Source organism: Astyanax mexicanus, chromosome 17, assembly GCF_023375975.1.
Source record: "Astyanax mexicanus isolate ESR-SI-001 chromosome 17, AstMex3_surface, whole genome shotgun sequence".
Lineage (NCBI taxonomy): Eukaryota > Metazoa > Chordata > Actinopteri > Characiformes > Acestrorhamphidae > Astyanax > Astyanax mexicanus.
Window position 1 is genome coordinate 9,498,226 of NC_064424.1, and position 20,850 is coordinate 9,519,075.

The window sequence follows — 20,850 nt, forward strand, 5'->3', positions numbered from 1 at the left end:
TAAACTAATTATAGTATTCAAGGTACAACAAAAACTAACAATGGAGCTGAAGTTGAAGTTAAAATGTGTGCATTTATACAATTTCTGTAAGCAAAAGATCAATAGATAATTAACAGTTAATAATAATTTCCCTTCAAATTTCATCTTTTGTCAATTACTCAGTAGCGCAACTAACATTAGCATCTTATCCATAAAGCTAGCTTTGTTTAAATGTGTCTATATGCACTATGTATGGCACTATTTAGGTCACAAAATGTTGTTTGTTCTGAGTTCAACACACAAATATAGCATTATACGTCTAAAGAATCTTGCAAATAACATATGGCTAAAATGGCCCTGATGATATGTCCACAAACATATCCAATTGTTTTAAACTGAAGAGTTATTCCCATGAGTAAAGGGTGATAGTACACAGATGTTAAATCTTAAATTGCACTCTACTAAATAGTGTACTATGCAGGTCACAAAATTACAGCTTTTAAAGAGCATCGAATCGGTGGTTAATAACCCTAGTTGTGAAAGATTCCACAAATTGATTTTCTACTGCCCTAATACTGCGTTAAGGCTGTATACAGCTACATTCGTGTGCTTGTTGGAAGAGTGGGCCACTAAAGCATGAAGATCTATATACAACAAACTTGCAAGTGTTAAATCAACTCTCTCTTATTAATATAACAATTTGCTATGAATGATTTCCCCCACAGAAATCAAGCGAAATGGTCAGTTTACATTTTATTAATTTGATTGAAATGTAACATAGGAATGAAAAAAAACTATGAATAAAATTGTATTTAAAAACTGTAATTTAGGAAAATGTAAAAGGCCAGGGTAAACATTACATCTCATAAAATTGTGTAATCTTGAATCTTGAGTTTCCCACTTTGAATACCACTTTTTTGGCAGTACAAGTGCAATCTAGTAGCGCAAATAGTAGACTAGTAATATATTTCCAAGTTTCTAGCACTACTTATTCTTAATCATTCAACCTTTATACAGGTTTTTATTCAGGTTAAACTAAAATGAGCAATTATATAAACTAACTAATAATAAATATCAATGGTAAAAAAACATGAAAAATAAAAGAAGCTAAAAAAAATCCATCTCAAGCACATTTTAAGAAGGATAAAACAAGATAAGATGAAAAATAAAAAGTAAATGATTAACATTAATTAATTTAATTTAATTAAAAGGCAGAAAGGCAAAAGTTAAAATAGAAAATGAAACAAATAAATAAATAAATAGAACAAAACAAAATAAAACAATTACAGGATGTCTTAAGGTGGTTAAAACTACAAGTTAATTTAATATAATTAAAATAAATAATTAAGTGACACCAGCGAGCTGAGCTTTAAAGTTTAGTCAAAAACTCTAGGAACCTGACATGCAATCCCATCACTAGAGTGGGTCTGATAATTATTTTAATAAGTATCTTAGCTAGATCAGGTGTGTTGAGCCGGGTAAACACTAATAATCAGTAAAATGTCCAGGACCAGCTCAAAATGATGCATATAATCCATTACTTGTGGTATATATATTTAATTCCATTGTACAATGAGCATTAAGTCATATAAAACTCACAAACGTCACAAACATTATCCAACTTTGTTATTTTCGTATAGTAAGAATCAGCACAGATTGAATATTATAGATGCGTAAAAACTCATTATGGCTATATTTATTTTGCTTTGTCTGAAAGATAAAGCTGAATGCTGTGCAGTTCTCTGTACAGCCTATTGGAGCCTGTGTTAACAGCCACTCTTCCCCTCCTTGCTGTGATGTAGACCAATAAATGAATGAAAACAGCAGCTAATGAGGCAGTTGACATTAAAGCCCGGAGGTGAAATTCAAGCCACCTGTGGTGAAATCCACAACTAGCTCTACCCAAGATGCTGCGCATGGACTTTGAGAAAGTGACACTGAGGAGGACTTTATTTTCTCATCATTCCTCATCTTTAAATGTGTCATATGCTAATAATGTGTGGTGTGTGTGTGTGTGTAGTGGAAGAGTAATATGTGAGTGGGCAAATACAGAAAAACTGCTAGTTCTGTATTATTTTTTATTTACACTCTACTGCCAGTGGCATAAAGACTTAACACAACTCTTAATTTTAAAGTGCAGTTTATATAAAAAAAAAACATTTAAAGCAATTATTTCAAACACTGGTTCTTGAAAACCCACAGCTTTGCACATTTTAGTGCTTACCCTGCTTCCAACACACCTGATCAAACTAATCAGCTCCAACAAGCCTCCAACAATTCATGGTAGTGTTGGATACTGTGAAATTCCACATGAAGTGGTATTTGCATATAGAGAACTCTACTTGTATTTTAGATGATACACAACTTGAGATGTGACATATACCAAAACCTTTTACCCAGTTGTTTGGACGTCAGGGGCAATAAAAAAAGCCAACTACCGCAAGACATGGGACCCAACTAGATGATGTTTCATCCTTAATTAAAATGAATAGTAATGGGGTGCAGAGTGGTCCAGTGGGATAAGTGCTGCCACTATGATCGGGAGATCATATGGTTTGAATCCCGGTCATGCAGCTCGCCATTAGCTGCCGAAGCCCTGAGAGAGCACAATAGGCCTTGCACATGGCGCTCTTTCCTTTCATCACTCTTAGGGTGATGTCGATCAGCACAAGGCATCTGTGAGTTGATGTACCAGAATCGAGTCACTGCACTTTTCTCTGAGTATGCTGTGAGGCTACTCAGTAATGATGCATCAGCAGCAGTTCAAAAAGAGGCGGTAGCTCTGGGTGGGGCAATTGGCTAGAGACATTTGGGAAGAATAAATGTGAGAAAAATTTAAATAAATCACAATTTAAAGCACAATTTAAGACATTGTCTCATAGTGGTGGCATAGATGGCACTTCATAATGGCATCGTTTTCTATTTGAAGCTCAGAAGGGTACTTTTAATGCAGGTTAATATAAACAAATTGCTAGCAAAACAAAAAAGGTAGCAAAAGAAAATGGGACATACCCCCTACTCTTTCCCAAAGATAAATGATAAACACTTTTATCAAAAACTATTAAGCAAACAGAGCTCAAAATGAATGAGCTGGGTTGGCCTGGGCAGGAGGATTTTCCAGGTCGTGAAAGGGGAGGAGCCCTAAACAGCTCTCTTGGGTCAAGCATTTAGCAAGAATAGTACTGCTTTCAATTTTATAAATATTATTTTAGGGACTGCTGCTTACAGTTTTTAAATATTAAAATAAAAATGGTTGCTATGATATTGAGTGCCTGAGAGCAATATCCCGTGGATCGCCATGCTCAGTGGGTGGATCCATAATCAAAAACCTAATCAGAGTTATGATTTAAGACACAACAGCAAAGCTATTTAAGTGCAGTGATTTGTAAAGCTGTGAAATCACTCTAGGGTTAATAGAGTGTTGGGTCACAGGTAAATATTTACAGGCGGGGAGGAGAAAAACAGCACTGCTTGTGCTGATCTCTGGTGACACCTATAAGCCCCAGGCTATTAGTAACATACGCTGAAGACTGTTATTTTTCTAACTGTGCCTGTAAGACACAATACTAACTTCTGAGGTTACATTAAAATATATAATAAACTCGAAAATGATTATACTGGAAATACAAATAATATATTTTTTAACATAATTTTAAAAAAATAATTAGCTTTTTTAAAATATGATTTGATCCCACAGCTCATACTTTATGTAATGATTGTAATGATAGTGACACACAAATTAAATATTAAATAATTAAATTCCAAAACCTCATGAGCTGCATTTTCTTTGTCCAGATGTCTGTAACACATCTCTATGGATGATACACTAGAATAGAAGGTCACACCGCATGAAGTCTGGGACTTACCTATGCAGCCCAATATGGGGGAGGAATAAAAGCTAATTATGAGAGGAGGCAACCTTTCCCATGCCTCCTCCTCCTCCTCTTCCTCCTCACTTAACTCCTCACCGTCTCCTCATTTGCTCCTGCAAGCTTGGGAATATATGCGTCCTATAAGCACACAAACAAAATTAATCTTATCCAGGTAGAAATTACAGATATAACGCATCACTTCCCAGCTGTGGTAAGTCTTATTTTCATTCTCTCATTTTCATTTGAAAGAGGAAAAGCCGACTTCTCTAAGCTTTAAATGTGTGTATTGTGTTGTAGCACTACGATATTTGCAAGCGGACTTTAATCAAATGTAGGATCATCGCATAAACAAATGAGCCCTTCCTATGAGTAAGCATATATCAACCGTATTAAATCAGTTAAATTGTCTTTAATATTGTAAGTTATAATTTTAGAAGATTAAGAAATAGAAGTGTAAATAAAGCACATTTTATTTTTTAATGCAAGAATGTTGAATAAAAAAAGGAAAAATAATTGATAAAATATTGTTATTCAATGGTAGAGCTCAAATGTAGAAGCAGGATGTTTACAAAGTGCCTGTGATTATGTGATTATGCCAGTATTAAATTATGATATTAAACAAGTGTAAAAAAGTAAAGTTTTAAGCTTAAAAATTTGTAATTGTTAGTAAATTAAACAAATTATTTCACACATAAATTAACACAAAATCCTGCTGTAACATCTGTTCTAACAATTATACAGACTATACAATTATGATAACATCTGTAAAAAAAATATTGTAAAATGTACAGAGTTAGTAATTGTTAGTAAATTAAACAAATTTTTTTATACACAAATTTCGCAAAATTCTGTTGTAACGACTGTTCTAACAATTATACAGACTATAAATAAAAATATAAATCAAGTGTAAGCTCTATTTTTTTATTTAATTAACATACAAATTGTTCAATGACACTGATATTAAAAGTACTGTGATTCAACTACATTTCCTTTAAATGAGGAAATCTCAGACACTAATACACAGTGTTATTCAACACCTTAAGCGAAAGCATTAACAATTAAGATAAAAGGTTACTGAAAGAAAGTGTCGGAGGCTGGGGATGCTCAGCATGTTAGTGGCAGCCTCATGAGGATACCTGCGCTTGTGCTGCGTTCTCCCACTGAGCCTCATGCTGAGCACAACCAGCTGAGACCCAGACAGCTTCCCCAAAACAATTACAGCTGCTCCGCCGCCGCAGACCGGCCTCTGAATAAAGAGCAAAAAAACACACAACGCATCACTAAGGTGATTAAAGCTAACGTAAGGTAATTAGTTAGATTTCACAATAGAGAATTAATGTGATTAAAATATTTTAGATTTTTTGACGCATCAGCAGAAATTCAGGATCTGCCTACTCTCAGTTCAACTCTTCTCTTTACAACTTGTAACCTGTGTGCTTACTGTTCTGCAGAAGAAAACACTTCTTTAATGAGTCATATTGTCGTTTTCCAAAGAAAAACATTCTCACATCACAATTTCTGCTGAACTTTTGGTTTACTACATACATTTTTTAAAACCGCAGTTCATCTTGATTTTGATTTTGTCTCCACATTTCATGATGAATAGATAAATAGAAATGAGAATTTACCAAAATTGCTTGGAATTAAATATTTGTACATTTACTTCCATAGAGAAATAAAGACTTTTTTTTTTTCGTCTTTCTGTAAATTTGCCATTTTAGAGATGCATGTTTTCGTAGGACACTGAAATTGTCTGTATAAAATGTGACATTTACATATACAATTTATAAATACCTATATGATATAAATTTAATAAACTCACATTTTTGGGTAATTATTGGTTCAAAAAAAAACCTGGGCCACGTCTGGCATTGGCCCATCTAAGAGTGTCCCACATATCACACACTAAATTACAGCTCAGAAGTTAATTCATGTCTACTGAATAAAAAACAAATTATTTTCATACATTCTACTGAGCACTATAATATAAACACTACACTAACTACACAGGGCCCTCCTAAAGGTCCTTTATTCTAAATGATTCAGATTTGTTGATTGGGAAGTCCACTGAAACATACTTAAAAATCTCATTGTCAGTAGTACCTCCAGGTTATTAATGAAACAGATGTGGGTGAAGAGAATATTGAATTTGGTTGTCTTAACCTTATTGCCCTTATACAATTAAAATAAGCAAGCGGTAGTCATGAAGGGATTGCCATGGTCAGGAACTTACAAAACACACTGGCAGTCACAAAAGGGGGCATGGGGGGCAACCGCCACCCTGGTGCCCCATGGTTAAAAACGTGTCATTAGACTAAAAAAGTGCAATCTAGAGTGACAAAAAAGTCAAATTGGCTTATTAACTACCCCGTATTACTTGATTGAGATCTCACATCTGATAATGTGCCCTCTAGTTTAGGGAAATGTTGATAATATATGTCTTAATTTTTGTAAATCTATGAATGAGCTTCTAACCTTCCAGTGGAAAATGGTCCTATTATGCAATGACTTCTATGCCACCCCTACTGGGCGGTCTCTCAAAGGGTGCCTTTTCCAGTAGAGAAAATGGGATGGTGTGCTGTATAAGGTTCTTCTACAAATGACACATTATAATGAAGTGCACTTTTAAAAAATGGCACGTAAAAAAAAAAAAAAAAAAACATTTCCATTCCTAAACTTGCATCAGTTCTATCCATTTACATTTTCACCCCTATCTAAGCCCTCATTCAAAAACTATCCATTCTGATGCTAACTGGATGAATTTTTTGGTATGGCTCCAAGTTTTTTTTATTTTAAATATCTGTTTAAAAATCTGTTTAACCACAACTAGCAGCACACCTGTTTAATCAGTTGGTCACTTTTTAAAAATATATGCATCTTCCTGTACGAAATATTAAAGCAATAAGTTATGATTACTTACTTTTTTCATTTATCTTAACTCATCAACTTGAGTTTTGAGAGTTTATGAGTTGTTAGCCATGCAACTCTGATTATTATATTAGTTTAAAGACGTGGAAATGTTCATGCTACCCATTTTAAGAAACAAAGCTATGCAGGAATCTGTCCCCCACAGGAACTTAAATAACTATGTTACACTTAATAACTGGAACACGTTAATATATCTCATGTTAAGAAGTTTATGAGTTGTCAGCCTACCCATGAGTTGTTCATACTACCCATTTCAATGACAAAACTATGTAGAAATCTGTCCCCCTAGGGAATTTTAATAACGAAGTTAAACTAAATAACTGGAACTGGAAGTGAAAATTACTTAAGTTAAGAAATTCTTTGTATTTTAATCAGCTTGTGAGAGAAGTCCAAAGAGTCAAAGTAAACAGTAAATCCGATTTAGTTTATTGTAAAGCTTTAAGGCAGCTTTTAAACTTAATATTTTTTTTAGTTAAAGCTGCTAACCTGCAACCACAACAGAACTTTGAGTATAAGGTTTGGCAGCCCTGCTCTATGAAGGTTTGACGTTGATGGTTGATGTGTTCATAGCCTAAAGCTGGTCACCCGTATCTGCATGGCCCATTATGCACTGTAATTCTGCCACTTGATTGGCTAATGATTCTGATGTACACAAAGATGTTCCCAATAAGTGTTTGAAGAGTGTAAATTTAACAGTGCATTTGTACCATGCAGTGCATAATACCAATACTTCTAATAAAAAATATTTGTACAATATTAATGAAAAAATACTTGTTTGCTTTACCTAACTCATCAAGTTAATATTTGTGATATATTTTATTTTTTTAAGAGTTTATGAGTTGTTAAGTAGTTACTTAAAACTAAGAATACACACACAAAAAAATGCACTGATGTTGGATTACTTCTGCCATCGTTACTTTAGATAGTGGGTGTTTCTTCATTCTCTCTTTTACCCTCAGTGTGTAGTTGCTCCCCCCTCCTCAGACTACATTTTCTTATGCTGCTTTACTATTTGTATGCCGCTAGTAAAAATGTCACTTACTCAATCCTCATGTTTTTTTTTATATATTATTGTAGGATTAAGCGGAGCCACCTGATCACAACTGCCCCTGATTAAGCTCTAACTGCTAGAAGAGCACAATGTCCAACAACATGGCCAAGATTGCAGACGCTCGGAAGACGGTGGAGCAGTTAAAGCTGGAGGTCAACATCGACAGGATGATGGTGAGAGAATAACATTATTGACCCATCATACTATATATCGGTGCTGTCCAATGAAAAAGAAGTATCTCCAAAACAGCAACTTTACAGGAGAGAGAAAAAACCTTCTAAACTTTCAATGGAAATAAATGTAAAAAAATTTATTTCAGGTCATTTTTTTAAGTATTAAGTAGTAAGAAATTTTGGCACAGTGTAAAGGACAGTTTGTCTGTTCAAATTATGTAGTAAACTAAAAATCGACAAAACATAAAGATACTTGTTTTTCAATGGACAGCAACGATATGGACATAACCTCAGAAAATCCTTTTTGCTTTGAAAGTTTGTGACCCCTTTAGAAATTCCTATATTTTTAGTTTTCTGCAATAATTTGACCTAAAACATTACCACAATAGGACACAAGTCCTAAAGGTAGATACTCCAAAATGTCCAAATCAAACAAATGAGGCAAAAATATTTGACTTATTCACCTTCAGTTTATATGCAAAGATCTGCACACCTGTGTCACTCATAGGTATTCAATATTGGATCATTTTTCTCAATAAATTAATGACCAAGTGTTATATATTTTTTTACTAATTTACTATTTTGATTTTGTTCTCCCTATCTACTTTTAGGACTATATGAAGAACTATATGAAAATCTGATAAGGTTTCAGGTCACATTACTGCAGAAATATACTATATAGACACTTTATGTGGACACTATATGCAGAAATATAGACACTTAGACACATGCTGCTATAGCAAAACTTGCACTGTGGGTTTTATGTTGCTGTTATTTTTCACACTGTAAGGCTTACTGAATTATTAGGTGCATTATCAATGAACGTCTATTTTCTGGTCTATTTTCATACTTATAAGGAACATTATGCAACACTAGTAAGGCACAGGGGTGTCACCATGTTTTCCTTCTAATTCAGCAGGTCTTGTCATTAAGCCAGGGCGATATTAGCTAGCGGTTCGTCCCACATAGCATGTTTTAACACGGTAAACACGCAGACTACAGGCTGATATACTGACCTCTGAACAGCAAAAGAGCTAGTGCTTAGCATGGTTAGCGGCTAATGCTAATACTGCTGGAGCACTAAAATGAAACTCCTTTATTATGCTGTACTTCAGCAGAGTGGCTTCACTGCTCCTCACAACCTGACTGGTAGAATTCATACACACTGGATTATAAGGTGCACTGTCGATTTTTGGAAATATTAAAGTATTTTAAGTGCGCCTTAAAGTGTGAAACATACTAAATATACAAATATATTTAGGATTTTTATTTTGATATTTTATTTTATTTTTATTATATCTTATTTTATTTTATTTTAACAATTGATCTTTGGGGTGAAACTGGACCGTAACATTACAATTTCGTCCAACCTCAGTTACCACATTTGATGTGAATAAATAAATAAATAAATAAATAAATAACCATAAAGTCTTCTTAAATTCTTGAATCCTTGAATCCAAAATTCCAGTTACTTCAGCCATAGAAGCAGAATAACATAATTAGCAGACCATGTGAGAGAACATTCAGGTATTAAGTTGTAAAATGTATTTCCTGGATTCCATCTCAGGTGTTTTCTGTTTGCGCAGGTGTCCAAAGCAGCCGCTGAACTGATGTCATACTGCGAAACTCACGCTAAAGAGGATCCCCTGGTGACCCCTGTGGCCTCGTCCGAAAACCCTTTCAGAGAAAAGAAGATCTTCTGTGCAATTTTGTAGCCATTTATCCAGTTATCTCAGTTATGTTATATTTGTCTAATTTACACAAATTAAAATCGTGTTTTTGTAACTCCTTTTAAAACATTACAGCAGCTTAATCATTTTTTAGATAACAATGTCTAATCATTCATAACAACTGTAAAATAATGCTATGTGATTTTTTATTTTTCATGTACTGATCAATTCATTGTATATAAAGTGTTCTGTGCGCCTCAGCAGCCCTGACACGATTATTACATAAATTGTCAACTTATCGTACAATATGTGGACATAACCTCAATCATTTTTGCTGACCTAGATATTGCAGTTTGTGTTGACATAGCAAAGTACGGCCATAAATGTGAATGAGCTGGTATGTTGACTGTTTAAATACATATTTTTTATTTATTAAGGGTATATAATACCTCTAGCTTCTTCTAACTCCTCTAACTTTTGTGTATTGTCAGATTAATTCAATAAAATATACAGCTCTGAAAAAAAGGGACCACTTAAAAATTGTTTCTTTGATTTTACCAAATTAAACATTCTGGCATATAATCAAGAGGAAGATGGATGATCAAACCAAGCTGAACTGCTTATTTTTATTTTTGCACCAGGAGTGTAAGACTGGTGGAGGAGAACATGATGCCAAGATGCATGAAAACTGTGATTAAAAACCAGGGTCATTCCACCAAATATTGATTTCTGAACTTTTCTTAAAACTTTATGAATATGAACTTGTTTTCTTTGCATTATTTGAGGTCTGAAAGCTCTGCACCCTTTTTTTATTTTAGCCATTTCTTATTTTCTGCAAATAAATGCTCTAAATGACAATATTTTCATTTGGAATTTTATGAGAAATGCAGTTTTAGTTTATAGAATACACTGAAAACAATGTTTTATTTACTTAAACATATACTATAAATAGCAAAATCGGAGAAACTGATTCAGAGACTGAAGTGTTCTCATAATTATTTTCCAGAGCTGTATATATTAAAAGGGACTTAGTGGTGTTAACCATAGCAGCAATATATGAATAAACATTATCATTTTTATCATTATTATTATTGTTGGAAAATTGACACATGAAAAGGTATAGAGTCATTTAGCTTCACAGTCTCGCAGTTCATTCAGAAGCCTGATGGCCGGTGGGAAGAAACTGTTTAACCCGGGGCTCTCACCAGTACAGCCATTCTGCAGCGCACAGGAAGGAAATAATTTAAAAAGTCTTGTCTTTCTTACTTTGATTCGGAAGTCTAATCTCTGTGTGACTCTTTTAACAAGAAAGATTAAGATAAGCCAAAGATCAGTTCTGTAGTAAAGTCATCATAATTAGACAAGCGATCTGATTCTTGATTAGCAGTCAGATACAGGCCCTGACACTATAAAACATTATTTTTCACGTTATTTTCCGTAATAATATTTCACCTACAAACTTCATGACATTTTTCCAGCATTTCTAAGAGTGCTATTTTCGGCTCAGTGTGTGCTTTGTAAATTTCTGTGTTTACAAGAAGAAGATGTACACACAAGGAAGCAAGTTTTCCTGGATCTGAGATTCCTGATAGATAGGAGTCAGTGTGAGCTCAGTAGTGTAAAAGAGCAACGTCACCAGAGGCCTGTATCACACTAGGAGCAACAAAAGCCTGCTAACATGTGACACCAATAAAAGTGAATATTGTAATAGGGAGCAAAGTTCTCTCTGCTTCTGTTCATTATGGCTTTCAGTGTCTGTTAACGTCCGTGAAGAGGGTTTACACATTAACTCAAAAGCCACCGAGCTCATTCACTATTAGCCAGTGATTTCTGTGAAAGCAAACATCCAATAATCTGATAATAAAGAAAGACTGTTGCTACACTGTGGAGGCCACATAAGTGTAAAAACGTGATTCTAACACTGTGAAATCCTGGTTATAACATTTAATTTAAAATGATAGAACAACATACAGAACAAATGAAATGATTAAATATACATACCTGCCTACCTTAGCTATTTACACAAGAATGGCTTTGCCAAGAGGATGGATGAAGCAAGAAGATCCTCTTCCTGCTTTCAATAAAATCACCCCCTCCAGCTCTAAGTTATCAAACTCTGAGAAAGCTTTTTGTAATCTTCCCCTAAACCATGATGTTGAACGATCTTTGTTTTGAACCTGCAAATGGCCACCTAACCCTTTCTCATAATTGGATTCACCTGTGTATGTAGGTCAAGGGTCAATGAGCTTACCAAACAAATTTTGTGTTCCAATATTTAGTGCTTAAGGTATTTAAAACAATAAAAAACGATAAAGGTGCCCAAATTTATGCACCTGTCAAATTTAGTTTAAATAATTATTGCACACTTTCTGTAAATCCTATAAACTTCATTCCACTTTCGAAATATCACTGTGTTCATCTGCTATATTATACATTTAAATTAAACTGCTGATCTAAACAACCAATGATTTATAAATCAAGGAAAATCAGGAAAATTATCAGGGGTGGTGCCCAAACATTTTTATCCCACACTGTATGAATATCTGATAAAATTTTACATTTGCTACCAATATTTGGTACCAATATGTGTTAATAAATTAGTGTGAATAATTTAGCTTTTTATGTTATAGGCCTTTTAACGGCACTGTAAAAAATTATTCATTGGCTCAACTTAACTCAGCCAAGTCATAATTTTGCTTTGACTCGGTTAAGTTGTGAATACATACAATTTTAGGTTTATTCAAAGCTAAAAGCTAGATGATAACTTGAATCAGCAAGTATTGTGGGCTTAAAGAATTTAGTTTATTTAATATATATAGATATTCTCAACACACTTATAATATTTTATAAAACTGAAAATATTGACAGTATTGACAACACTGGGGCAGCATAAGAGTGAATTCTGTAGCTTCAAGCGAACATATTGTGACAACTAGGAACACAGAACAAAGGTAACTTACTCTTACAGTCTACAACACTGAGGCCTGGGAATAAACACATATATTATACTAATGCATGACTAGGATAAGGTAGCTTTGGGCAACAGACAACACAAAGACGGTAAGTGGGGGAGAGACCACACCCAGTATGCAAATATATTGTGCCAGGAGCCTTATGGGAAGGCTGTATGAACCAACACTGTGGAAAGAGCAATGACCTGTGTGGTAAACTAAAAATTGGTTGAAATCACATTTTTTCATTGGCTTAACAATCATTTTTAGGTTTTCAGGTTGAAGTTCTCTAAACTCATTTTATTGAGTTGTACTGGCCGGTAATTTCACTCAACTTGATCATATTAGTTCTCCTGACTAAAAGTCAAAATCACCTTTTAGACCGTGGAAAAGTTTGTAGGCTTGCAGTTAAAGGAAGCTAGCTGAGAAATCAGTCAACTCCAGCCTGATTAAATCACCTGTCCAGGTAGGGAGGGCTGGCCTTTATGCTCACTGTCACACACACACACACACACACACACACAAGATATACAGGTTGGCTGGCTGTTACCACCACAAAACACAGTGAAATGAAGCAGTGAAGAGGAGCGAGCTCCACTGGTTCCTCTAGCCTTTCCAGCACGGAGCAAACACAAGGTATGCAGCAGCTTTTACTGCTTAATTAGTTAATTATGACAAAAAAACTATATTTTCAATCTTTAATTACAAACTAACCCAAAACATTCCTTCTGTTAAGATTTTACACTGGATTAATTGCATATTTAGCAACATTTAGTTATATCTAATTATCTAGGGATATAATTAAGCTAATGTTTGTGTTTCTTTTTTTCCTAGTCCTCAGAGGATGAGTTTAATCAGATCAGCAGGTGTCTGAGAACAGGAGAACACTCTGATCTAGATCATCTCATGCTCATCTGATGCTCCAGCTCTGCTAATCCGGAATTAAGGAGTAAAGATCAGCTCAGGACTAAATCAGTCACACAGAGGAGGTAAGATATGTAAGATTGCAGCTCTCACACTCTCTAAACCAACAAAACTGTGGTTAATTACCACGGCTGCCCGGCGTTTCCATATTCAAATATGTTGTTCTACATGTGAGTAATGGCTCCAGTACTTTCCCCAGCAGTGAGAGGAATGTCTGAAGATATGAAATTGATTAAGAAGAATAAACTATAAATAAATAAAAGCTGGTTGTCATTAATTAGAAAAATATTTACTGCATGAGTTTAGGTGCAATGAGATAAAATACAATAGTTATATTAAAGAGTTGTTATTTATAGTGTTGAAGTACCCTTTTGATCAAAAGAACTTCTAAAAAAGTACAATTTACATCTTTGCTGAACCTAAGATTACAAAATGTATCACTGTTATAGCAAATCTAATTTTGCCTTTTATGTAAACTAATCAAATATAGCTTAACTTCTAATGATGCATATTATTAAAAATATTAGAATTAAATTTGGCATCTTGAAAATGATCAGTGTTGTTGATTGACTCTTGTAAATATTTGAAATTCAGTATGTTTAGATGACACTCGGATATCTAATGTAATATTTTGGCTAAATGTATAATACTACGTGGAAATAGTTGTATTTATTCTATATATTTATATGCTAATCCAGGTAGATAGATATACATTTTATTAATCTTTTTGGCATATGTGTACACAAAAAAATATACATTTTAAAGATTGGCACAAGCTTACAATATCAGGGTAATTTCAATATCAGTGTTTTTTTAATCATTTAAATGGTAGTAATGTCATTGTTTATAAAAAAAAATAAACAAATAAATAAATGGAATATTGCTGCTGTCATGCAGGTTAAATAAGCAGGTTTTTGAGTATTGTTTTGAAGCTTTAAATATATTTTATGTATATATTCTGCCTGAGGAAGAATATGGACACTAGGGGTGTGCCATATCGTATCGTACGTGATAATATCGGCAAACAATTTTAATTTTGTGAACGATATTATACCCTGAAATATCTTGACATATCACTCACCCCTAATTATCACATCAGAGTACTGCTTTTTTGCCGTTTTTAGCAAAAGAAAAAATCACACTGTTTTCATTTCCTATTATATATCTGCTAGAGACAGATTATATCTGTCCAGTATCATTTATTTTACTTTAATCCTGGATATATGGAGATATTTGGAGTGCATTTACTAGTTTCATTACTAGACATTCTGGATCATTGACGTCTATTACAAATCTGATAAAACTATTTTCTTTAATATGTCAGTTAGCCATATCATATTGCATGCAATAATAAAATTCTAAATAATTTTTCTAATTCAGTGTTTTGTCATATCGCCAAAAGTATCGTTATCGTGAAAATACCATGAAATATTGTGATATTATTTTAGAGCCATATCGCCCACCCCTAATGGATACTCAATAAACTCATTTTGCTGTCTGTTTAGTCTCCAACATCTTAAATTGTAGTTAATTCATTGTTTAAATAACAAAAAATAAGTAATAATGATATATTGTTTATTCTCCATTAAAGCTGATATATTGAAAATTACTATGCAAATATTACCAGTATGCAAAAACATTTGTCATGTGATACAGTTTACAGATACAGTGGAGAATGAAGTGATTAAAATCATCATTACATCACAATTTCAAATCATAGTCATATAAAGAGCCTTGTAAATATGAACCATTTGTTTTTTTATATTTGATGAACTTAAAAAGCTTTAAAATAACTTTATGGAATCTGAGAGAAGGAGTAGTGGGGAGTGGAAGTGGATGAACATGGAGCGATATTCTTATCTTTTTATGACACGAAGAGTGGGCAGTTTTATCAGCCCTCAGATAAGTTCTGTGAACTGTGTTCTTTAGGGTGATGATGAGCAGGAGCTGGAGTTAATAGAAAATGGCACCATATACAGATTATGATGGCTAAAAGCACATGTGGTATCGCTATGTTGGCCTATTTGTCTTTTCTCATACCACAGGTGGGAGGGAGTGTGAGTCATGGGGTAGTTTTGTGGTTAGTGTTGTTAGTTCTGTGTTTTGCTGTTAACCTTTCATATTCAGTTTTGTCCTGTTGTTTGTCTCTTTTTTGAAGTCATTGGAAGCAGCAGATCCTAAAAGATGGCAAATTTCAAAGGACATGCGTTACCTGGAAGCTTCTTCTTGCTGTTTGGCTTGTGGTGGTCTGTGAAATACCCCCTTCGACACACCTTGCAGAAGAGACAGAATGGCAGGAAGCAGAATGTCCCTCTATTCTTCAAAAAGTTGGATCTTATTGAGGGAGTTTTGAAAACCTTCTTCGCATTTGTTGGTGAGAGATGATTTTTATAATTATTTTTAATTTATATGTGATTTTTTTAATTTTATTTGATGAAATACACAGCTCTGGAAAAAATTAAGAGACCACTACAGTTTAAATCGTTTCTTTGACTTTGCTATTTATAGGTTTATGTTTGAGTAAAATAAACATTGTTGTTTTTTGCTATAAACTACAGACAACATTTCTCCCAAATTTTAAATAAAAATGTTGACATTTAGAGCATTCATTTGCTGAAAACAAGAAATTAAGGAAATAACAAAGATGATGTAAAGCTTTCATACATCAAATTATGCGAAGAAAATAAGTTCATATTTATAAAGAATGTTAAGAATTCAGAAATCAATATTTGGTGGAATAACCCTGGTTTTTAAACCCAGTTTTCATGCATCTTGGCATGTTCTCCTCCACCAGTTTTACACACTGCTTTTGGATAACTTTATGCCACTCCTGGTGCAAAAATTCAAGCAGTTCAGCTTGGTTTGATGGCTTGTGATCATCCATCTTCCTCTTGACTATATTCCAGAGGTTTTCAATTTGGTAAAATCAAAGAAACTCATCATTATAAGTGGTCTCTTATTTTCTTCCAGAGCTGTATAACACTACACAACACTGCTTGCATTATGTTGCCAAAAAGTATTCGTAAGTGTCCACAGGTGTATGATAATAAAAGCAAACACCTAGTCATGCAGACTGCTTCTACAAACATTAGTGATAGAACGGGTCTCAGGCTCTCAGGAGCTCAGTGAACTCCAGCACTGTGGCACCGTGATAGGATGCAGCACCTGTGCAACAAGTTCAATTGTGAAATTACACTACTAAATATTCCACAGCCAACTGTCAGTGATATTATAATACAGTGGAAGAGACTGGGAACGACAGCGACTCTGTGATCTGTCAGTGTAAAATAACAGAGCGGGGTCAGCGGATGCTGAGGAGCATAGTGCACAGAGTTCACCAACTTTCTGCACTACATCACTACACACCTCCAAACTTCATGTAGCTTCAGATTAGCTTATGGAGCTCATTTCCATGGCCAAGCAGCTCCATCCAAACCTTACATCACATCAAACACAGCAATGTGGGCAAGCAGATACTTCTGGCAATATAGTGAACATAGATAAAATAACAGCTTCTGTAATGTAAAGATTGTAAAAAGAAATCCTGGATTAAAAATAGTGAATTAACCACCTAAATGAATTTTAACGTATTGCTTTTGCTTCTAAAGCAATATGGCTGTGAAATAAACAACACATAGTTAAGATTTTTTTGTTTGCAGGCATCATGGCAGAGCAGTTTGTGCCTGATGGACCTCATGGCCATCTTTATGACAAAGACTGGGTGAAGCTAATGAACTGGCAGCATAGCACCATGTACCTCTTCTATGGCATCTCTGGCATTGCCGACATTCTCAGCTCAGCCCCACTTCCCACCCCGGCTGGGCTGGACCGCCTCGCCCTCTCGATTGCTCTCTTTGTTGAAGGTATGATACGGTTTATGTAATTGATTTGATATTTTATGTATTTGCTATTTTATTACTGAGTAATTTTTTTTTGTAGATTATTAGGGCTGCAACTAGTGATTATTTTGGTACTCGATTACTTTGTTAATAATGTTTTGATTACTCGAATAGTCAATGGTTATTTCTGCCATGCCTCAATCTCTGCTCCTGTTCCAAGCTTTCTCTGATGTTTTGAAAAGATATAAACGTGAATTTAATGTGAATGTGAATTTAAATCCCACATTTTCTTTTATTCAGAATAAATAATAGTATTTTTATACTATGACATTTGTGGCATATTGCTTTTGCTTACAGTATCATGATGAAGCATAATATATTGAATCATAACCCCTGTATCATGATGCACATTGTATCATTCTTGCCACAGCCCTAAAAATAATACGAATAAAATATTGAACTAAATATTGTTAAATTCAATAAAGTATACAGCTCTGGAAAAAACATAAGGGACCACTTAAGAATTATTACGTTTTTTATTTTACCAAATTGAAAAAATTTAAAACCTATGGAATATAATTAAGAGGAAGATGGATAATCACAAGCCATCAAACCAAACTGAACTGCTTGAAGTTTTTCTCAAGGAGTGGCATAAAGTTATCCAAAAGCAGTGTGTAAGACTGGTGGAGGAAAACATGCCAAGATGCATGACAAGTGTGATTAAAAAAAACAGGGTTATTCCACCAAATACTGATTTCTGAACTCTTAAAATTGTATACATATGAACATGTTTTATTTGTATGATTTGAGATCTAAAAGCTCTGTATCTTTTTGTTATTTTAGCCATTTCTCATTTTCTGCAAATAAATAAATGCTCTAAATGACTATTTTTATTTTATTATTTGGAATTTGGGAGAAATGTTGTCTAGTTTATAGAATAAAACAACAACGTACATTTTACTCAAACATAAACCTAAAAATAGCAAAATCAGAGAAACTGATTTAGAAACTGAAGTGGTCTCTTCTTTTTTTTTCCAGAGCTGTATAATATATAACAATATGCTGAGAAGAAATGGCTAATTGTCATACACAGATCTGCTCTAGTACGAATCATAAATTCAAGATTAAACTATATAAATTAATCTTTCGTTAGGGTTCCTGTTCTATTTCCACCTGCACAACCGGCCTCCGCTGGACCAGCACATTCACTCCCTGCTGCTGGTGGCAGTGTTTGGAGGAGCAGCGAGCACACTGCTGGAGGTGTTCATGAAGAACAACACTCTACTCGAGCTCTTGAGGAGCAGTCTGGCCATTCTGCAAGGCACATGGTTCTACCAGGTACTCCTAACATCCTGTTCGCTTTAAACCAAACGGTCCTAATGAGCTGAGTGTTTCTAATGTTGCTATGTAAGAAGGACATTACAGTTGTAAATGTTCTCTATTGATTCCTACTATAGATTGGTTTCGTGTTGTACCCCCTTAATGGAAATCTGTGGGAACTGGACAACCATGGCAACATCATGTTCATTACTATGTGCTATTGTTGGCACTATGCAGTGGCTTTGCTGATTGTGGGCATCAACTTCAGCTTGGTCTGGTGGTGAGTATAGTGTATTTAAAGATACCTCTCTGTATATGGAGCTTTAAAGCTAACGCAAGCATTTGAATCTAAATTATTATATTTAAAATACTTAAAATACTTGACAGTTAATAAACTTTAATCTTAAACATATTAATTACTTTAATATTTACTGGTATCACATATTTATTATAATTTTTACATGGTTTGAATTTGAGAAGGTAGTGAAATTTGATAAATATTAATATGAATACAAATTAGTGATAAGAAGCTGTTATTTGAAGTGCGTTTAATCACTTTGACAAAGTTTACCTTTCCTGAGAAGTCCAGATGTTTCCCCTTTGGCTCAAATGCGTGTTTAAGTTTTTTTAAACACACTTACACAAATGAGAAAATTTAAAAAGTTTTAAAATGTAGGAATGTGATTTTTTTTTTTTATCCTAAAATCATGAATGATTTTGAAATTAAACCTTACTATCTCACAAGTTACAAAAAAATATATATAAATAAAATTCCATAAAATAAATGCTGCCACTATGATCAGGAAATCGCCGATTCAAATCCTGTTCATGCCGCTCACCATCGGCTACTGGGGCCCTGAGAGAGCACATTTGGCCTTGCTCTATCCCCACATCGCTCCAAAGGGTGATGTCGCTCAGCACAAGACGTCTGTGAGCTAATTTATCTGAACCAAGTCGCTGCGCTTTCCTCCAAGTGCGCTTTGATGCTACTCTTCAATGCTGCATCAAAAGCAGTTTGAAAATACTTTTGTCAGAATTTAAGATTTATTTTCTTTAAAATATTTTGATATAGTAAATAAATTATATGGCTATGTAGACCCAAGAAACACTAATTTCCTTTTTTACTTTGTATTTTTAGGGTTACAAGAAGGTGCGGAGGAAGGCAAGGGTCAGAGATCGAGATTGGCCTCAGAAAAACCAATCACCATGACTCCAGTTCCCAGAAGGCTCTACTCCAGGAATCGGAAGAAGAATAGACAGTTCTATGAACTGACATGATAAAATCTGCAAATATGGCCTTATTAAACTATTTGTAAAAAAAAAAAAATCCTAATAATAATAATTGGTCTGTTGATGCACAAAGAACAAATGAAGCCTGGCTTTGTTTCTATTTAAGCTGGTTCCTGACACTTGTAAAACAGGTGAGATGAGTGCAAGCGAGCATGGTGAGAGATGATAATAGTGTTAACCGTGCGTGTGAATAAAGCACTTTATGTAAGGGGTGGAGACATTCTTTGTTTCTGAGTAACTGGCGTGTCACGCTTGTTTCAGGTATGTCTTGTTGTCAAGCATCTTAAAACAGAGACTGTAAACCAGACCTGACCTGCAGCTCCTTTCAAAAGATGATGCAAACAAACCCCTGTAGCAATGGAGACTTAACACAACCCTTCAGACCTGGACAGCATCGCTGTCTGTCAGCGAATGTCGCTGGGGAAGCACACAATGGACTGTATTGAGGGAAGCTGTACTCTACTCTGTAAAATGTGCTTTTACACAGCGAAGATTCAACTGCTTTGATTTTGGATTGTAAGTGATTGTATTGAAATGCATACCATCATTACTTCTGTACATACTCTTGTGAATAAAGCACATTTTCTAAGTGTTTAGTGCTTCTGGTAGCAGGAATATTTTTTCATGTTTTGACATTTTAGAAACCAAGGCTGCAAACCACACTGACCTGCTTAAGCTTTCTGTCTTTCAACATTTGATGCTTCTAATGGGATACCTAAATATGGAACATTAAATCAGAAAAAATGGGACATGGTAAACGCAAAAAAAATTATGTTTTTCGTTGACCTGCCTGTCCTGCCATAGGCCTGCAACACATCCAAAAAACTTTAAACTGGGACAAGTCAAGTCTATA

At 34.4% G+C, this 20,850-nt stretch overlaps 2 protein-coding genes and 1 long non-coding RNA gene across 3 annotated transcripts; 2 read left to right on the plus strand and 1 right to left on the minus strand.

The window, feature by feature from the left end:
- Nucleotides 1-3,954: 3,954 nt before the first annotated feature.
- On the plus strand, nucleotides 3,955-10,198 carry gng8 (guanine nucleotide binding protein (G protein), gamma 8). Its single transcript, XM_022676054.2, has 3 exons — nucleotides 3,955-4,062; nucleotides 7,857-8,003; nucleotides 9,590-10,198. The coding sequence occupies exons 2-3, from the start codon at nucleotides 7,920-7,922 to the stop codon at nucleotides 9,716-9,718; spliced, it is 213 nt and encodes a 70-aa protein (XP_022531775.1). The 5' UTR covers nucleotides 3,955-4,062; nucleotides 7,857-7,919; the 3' UTR covers nucleotides 9,719-10,198.
- On the minus strand, nucleotides 3,958-11,825 carry LOC111193876 (uncharacterized). Its single transcript, XR_002650761.2, has 3 exons — nucleotides 11,675-11,825; nucleotides 4,988-5,097; nucleotides 3,958-3,989 (listed from the first exon to the last, which is right to left on the minus strand). It is a non-coding gene; the product is annotated as an uncharacterized LOC111193876 (long non-coding RNA).
- Nucleotides 11,826-13,121: 1,296 nt separating this feature from the next.
- Nucleotides 13,122-20,589, plus strand: tmem45b (transmembrane protein 45B). Its single transcript, XM_022676055.2, has 7 exons — nucleotides 13,122-13,260; nucleotides 13,459-13,613; nucleotides 15,707-15,922; nucleotides 17,208-17,411; nucleotides 18,541-18,725; nucleotides 18,845-18,987; nucleotides 19,846-20,589. The coding sequence occupies exons 3-7, from the start codon at nucleotides 15,733-15,735 to the stop codon at nucleotides 19,961-19,963; spliced, it is 840 nt and encodes a 279-aa protein (XP_022531776.2). The 5' UTR covers nucleotides 13,122-13,260; nucleotides 13,459-13,613; nucleotides 15,707-15,732; the 3' UTR covers nucleotides 19,964-20,589.
- The last annotated feature ends 261 nt before the right edge of the window (nucleotides 20,590-20,850 follow it).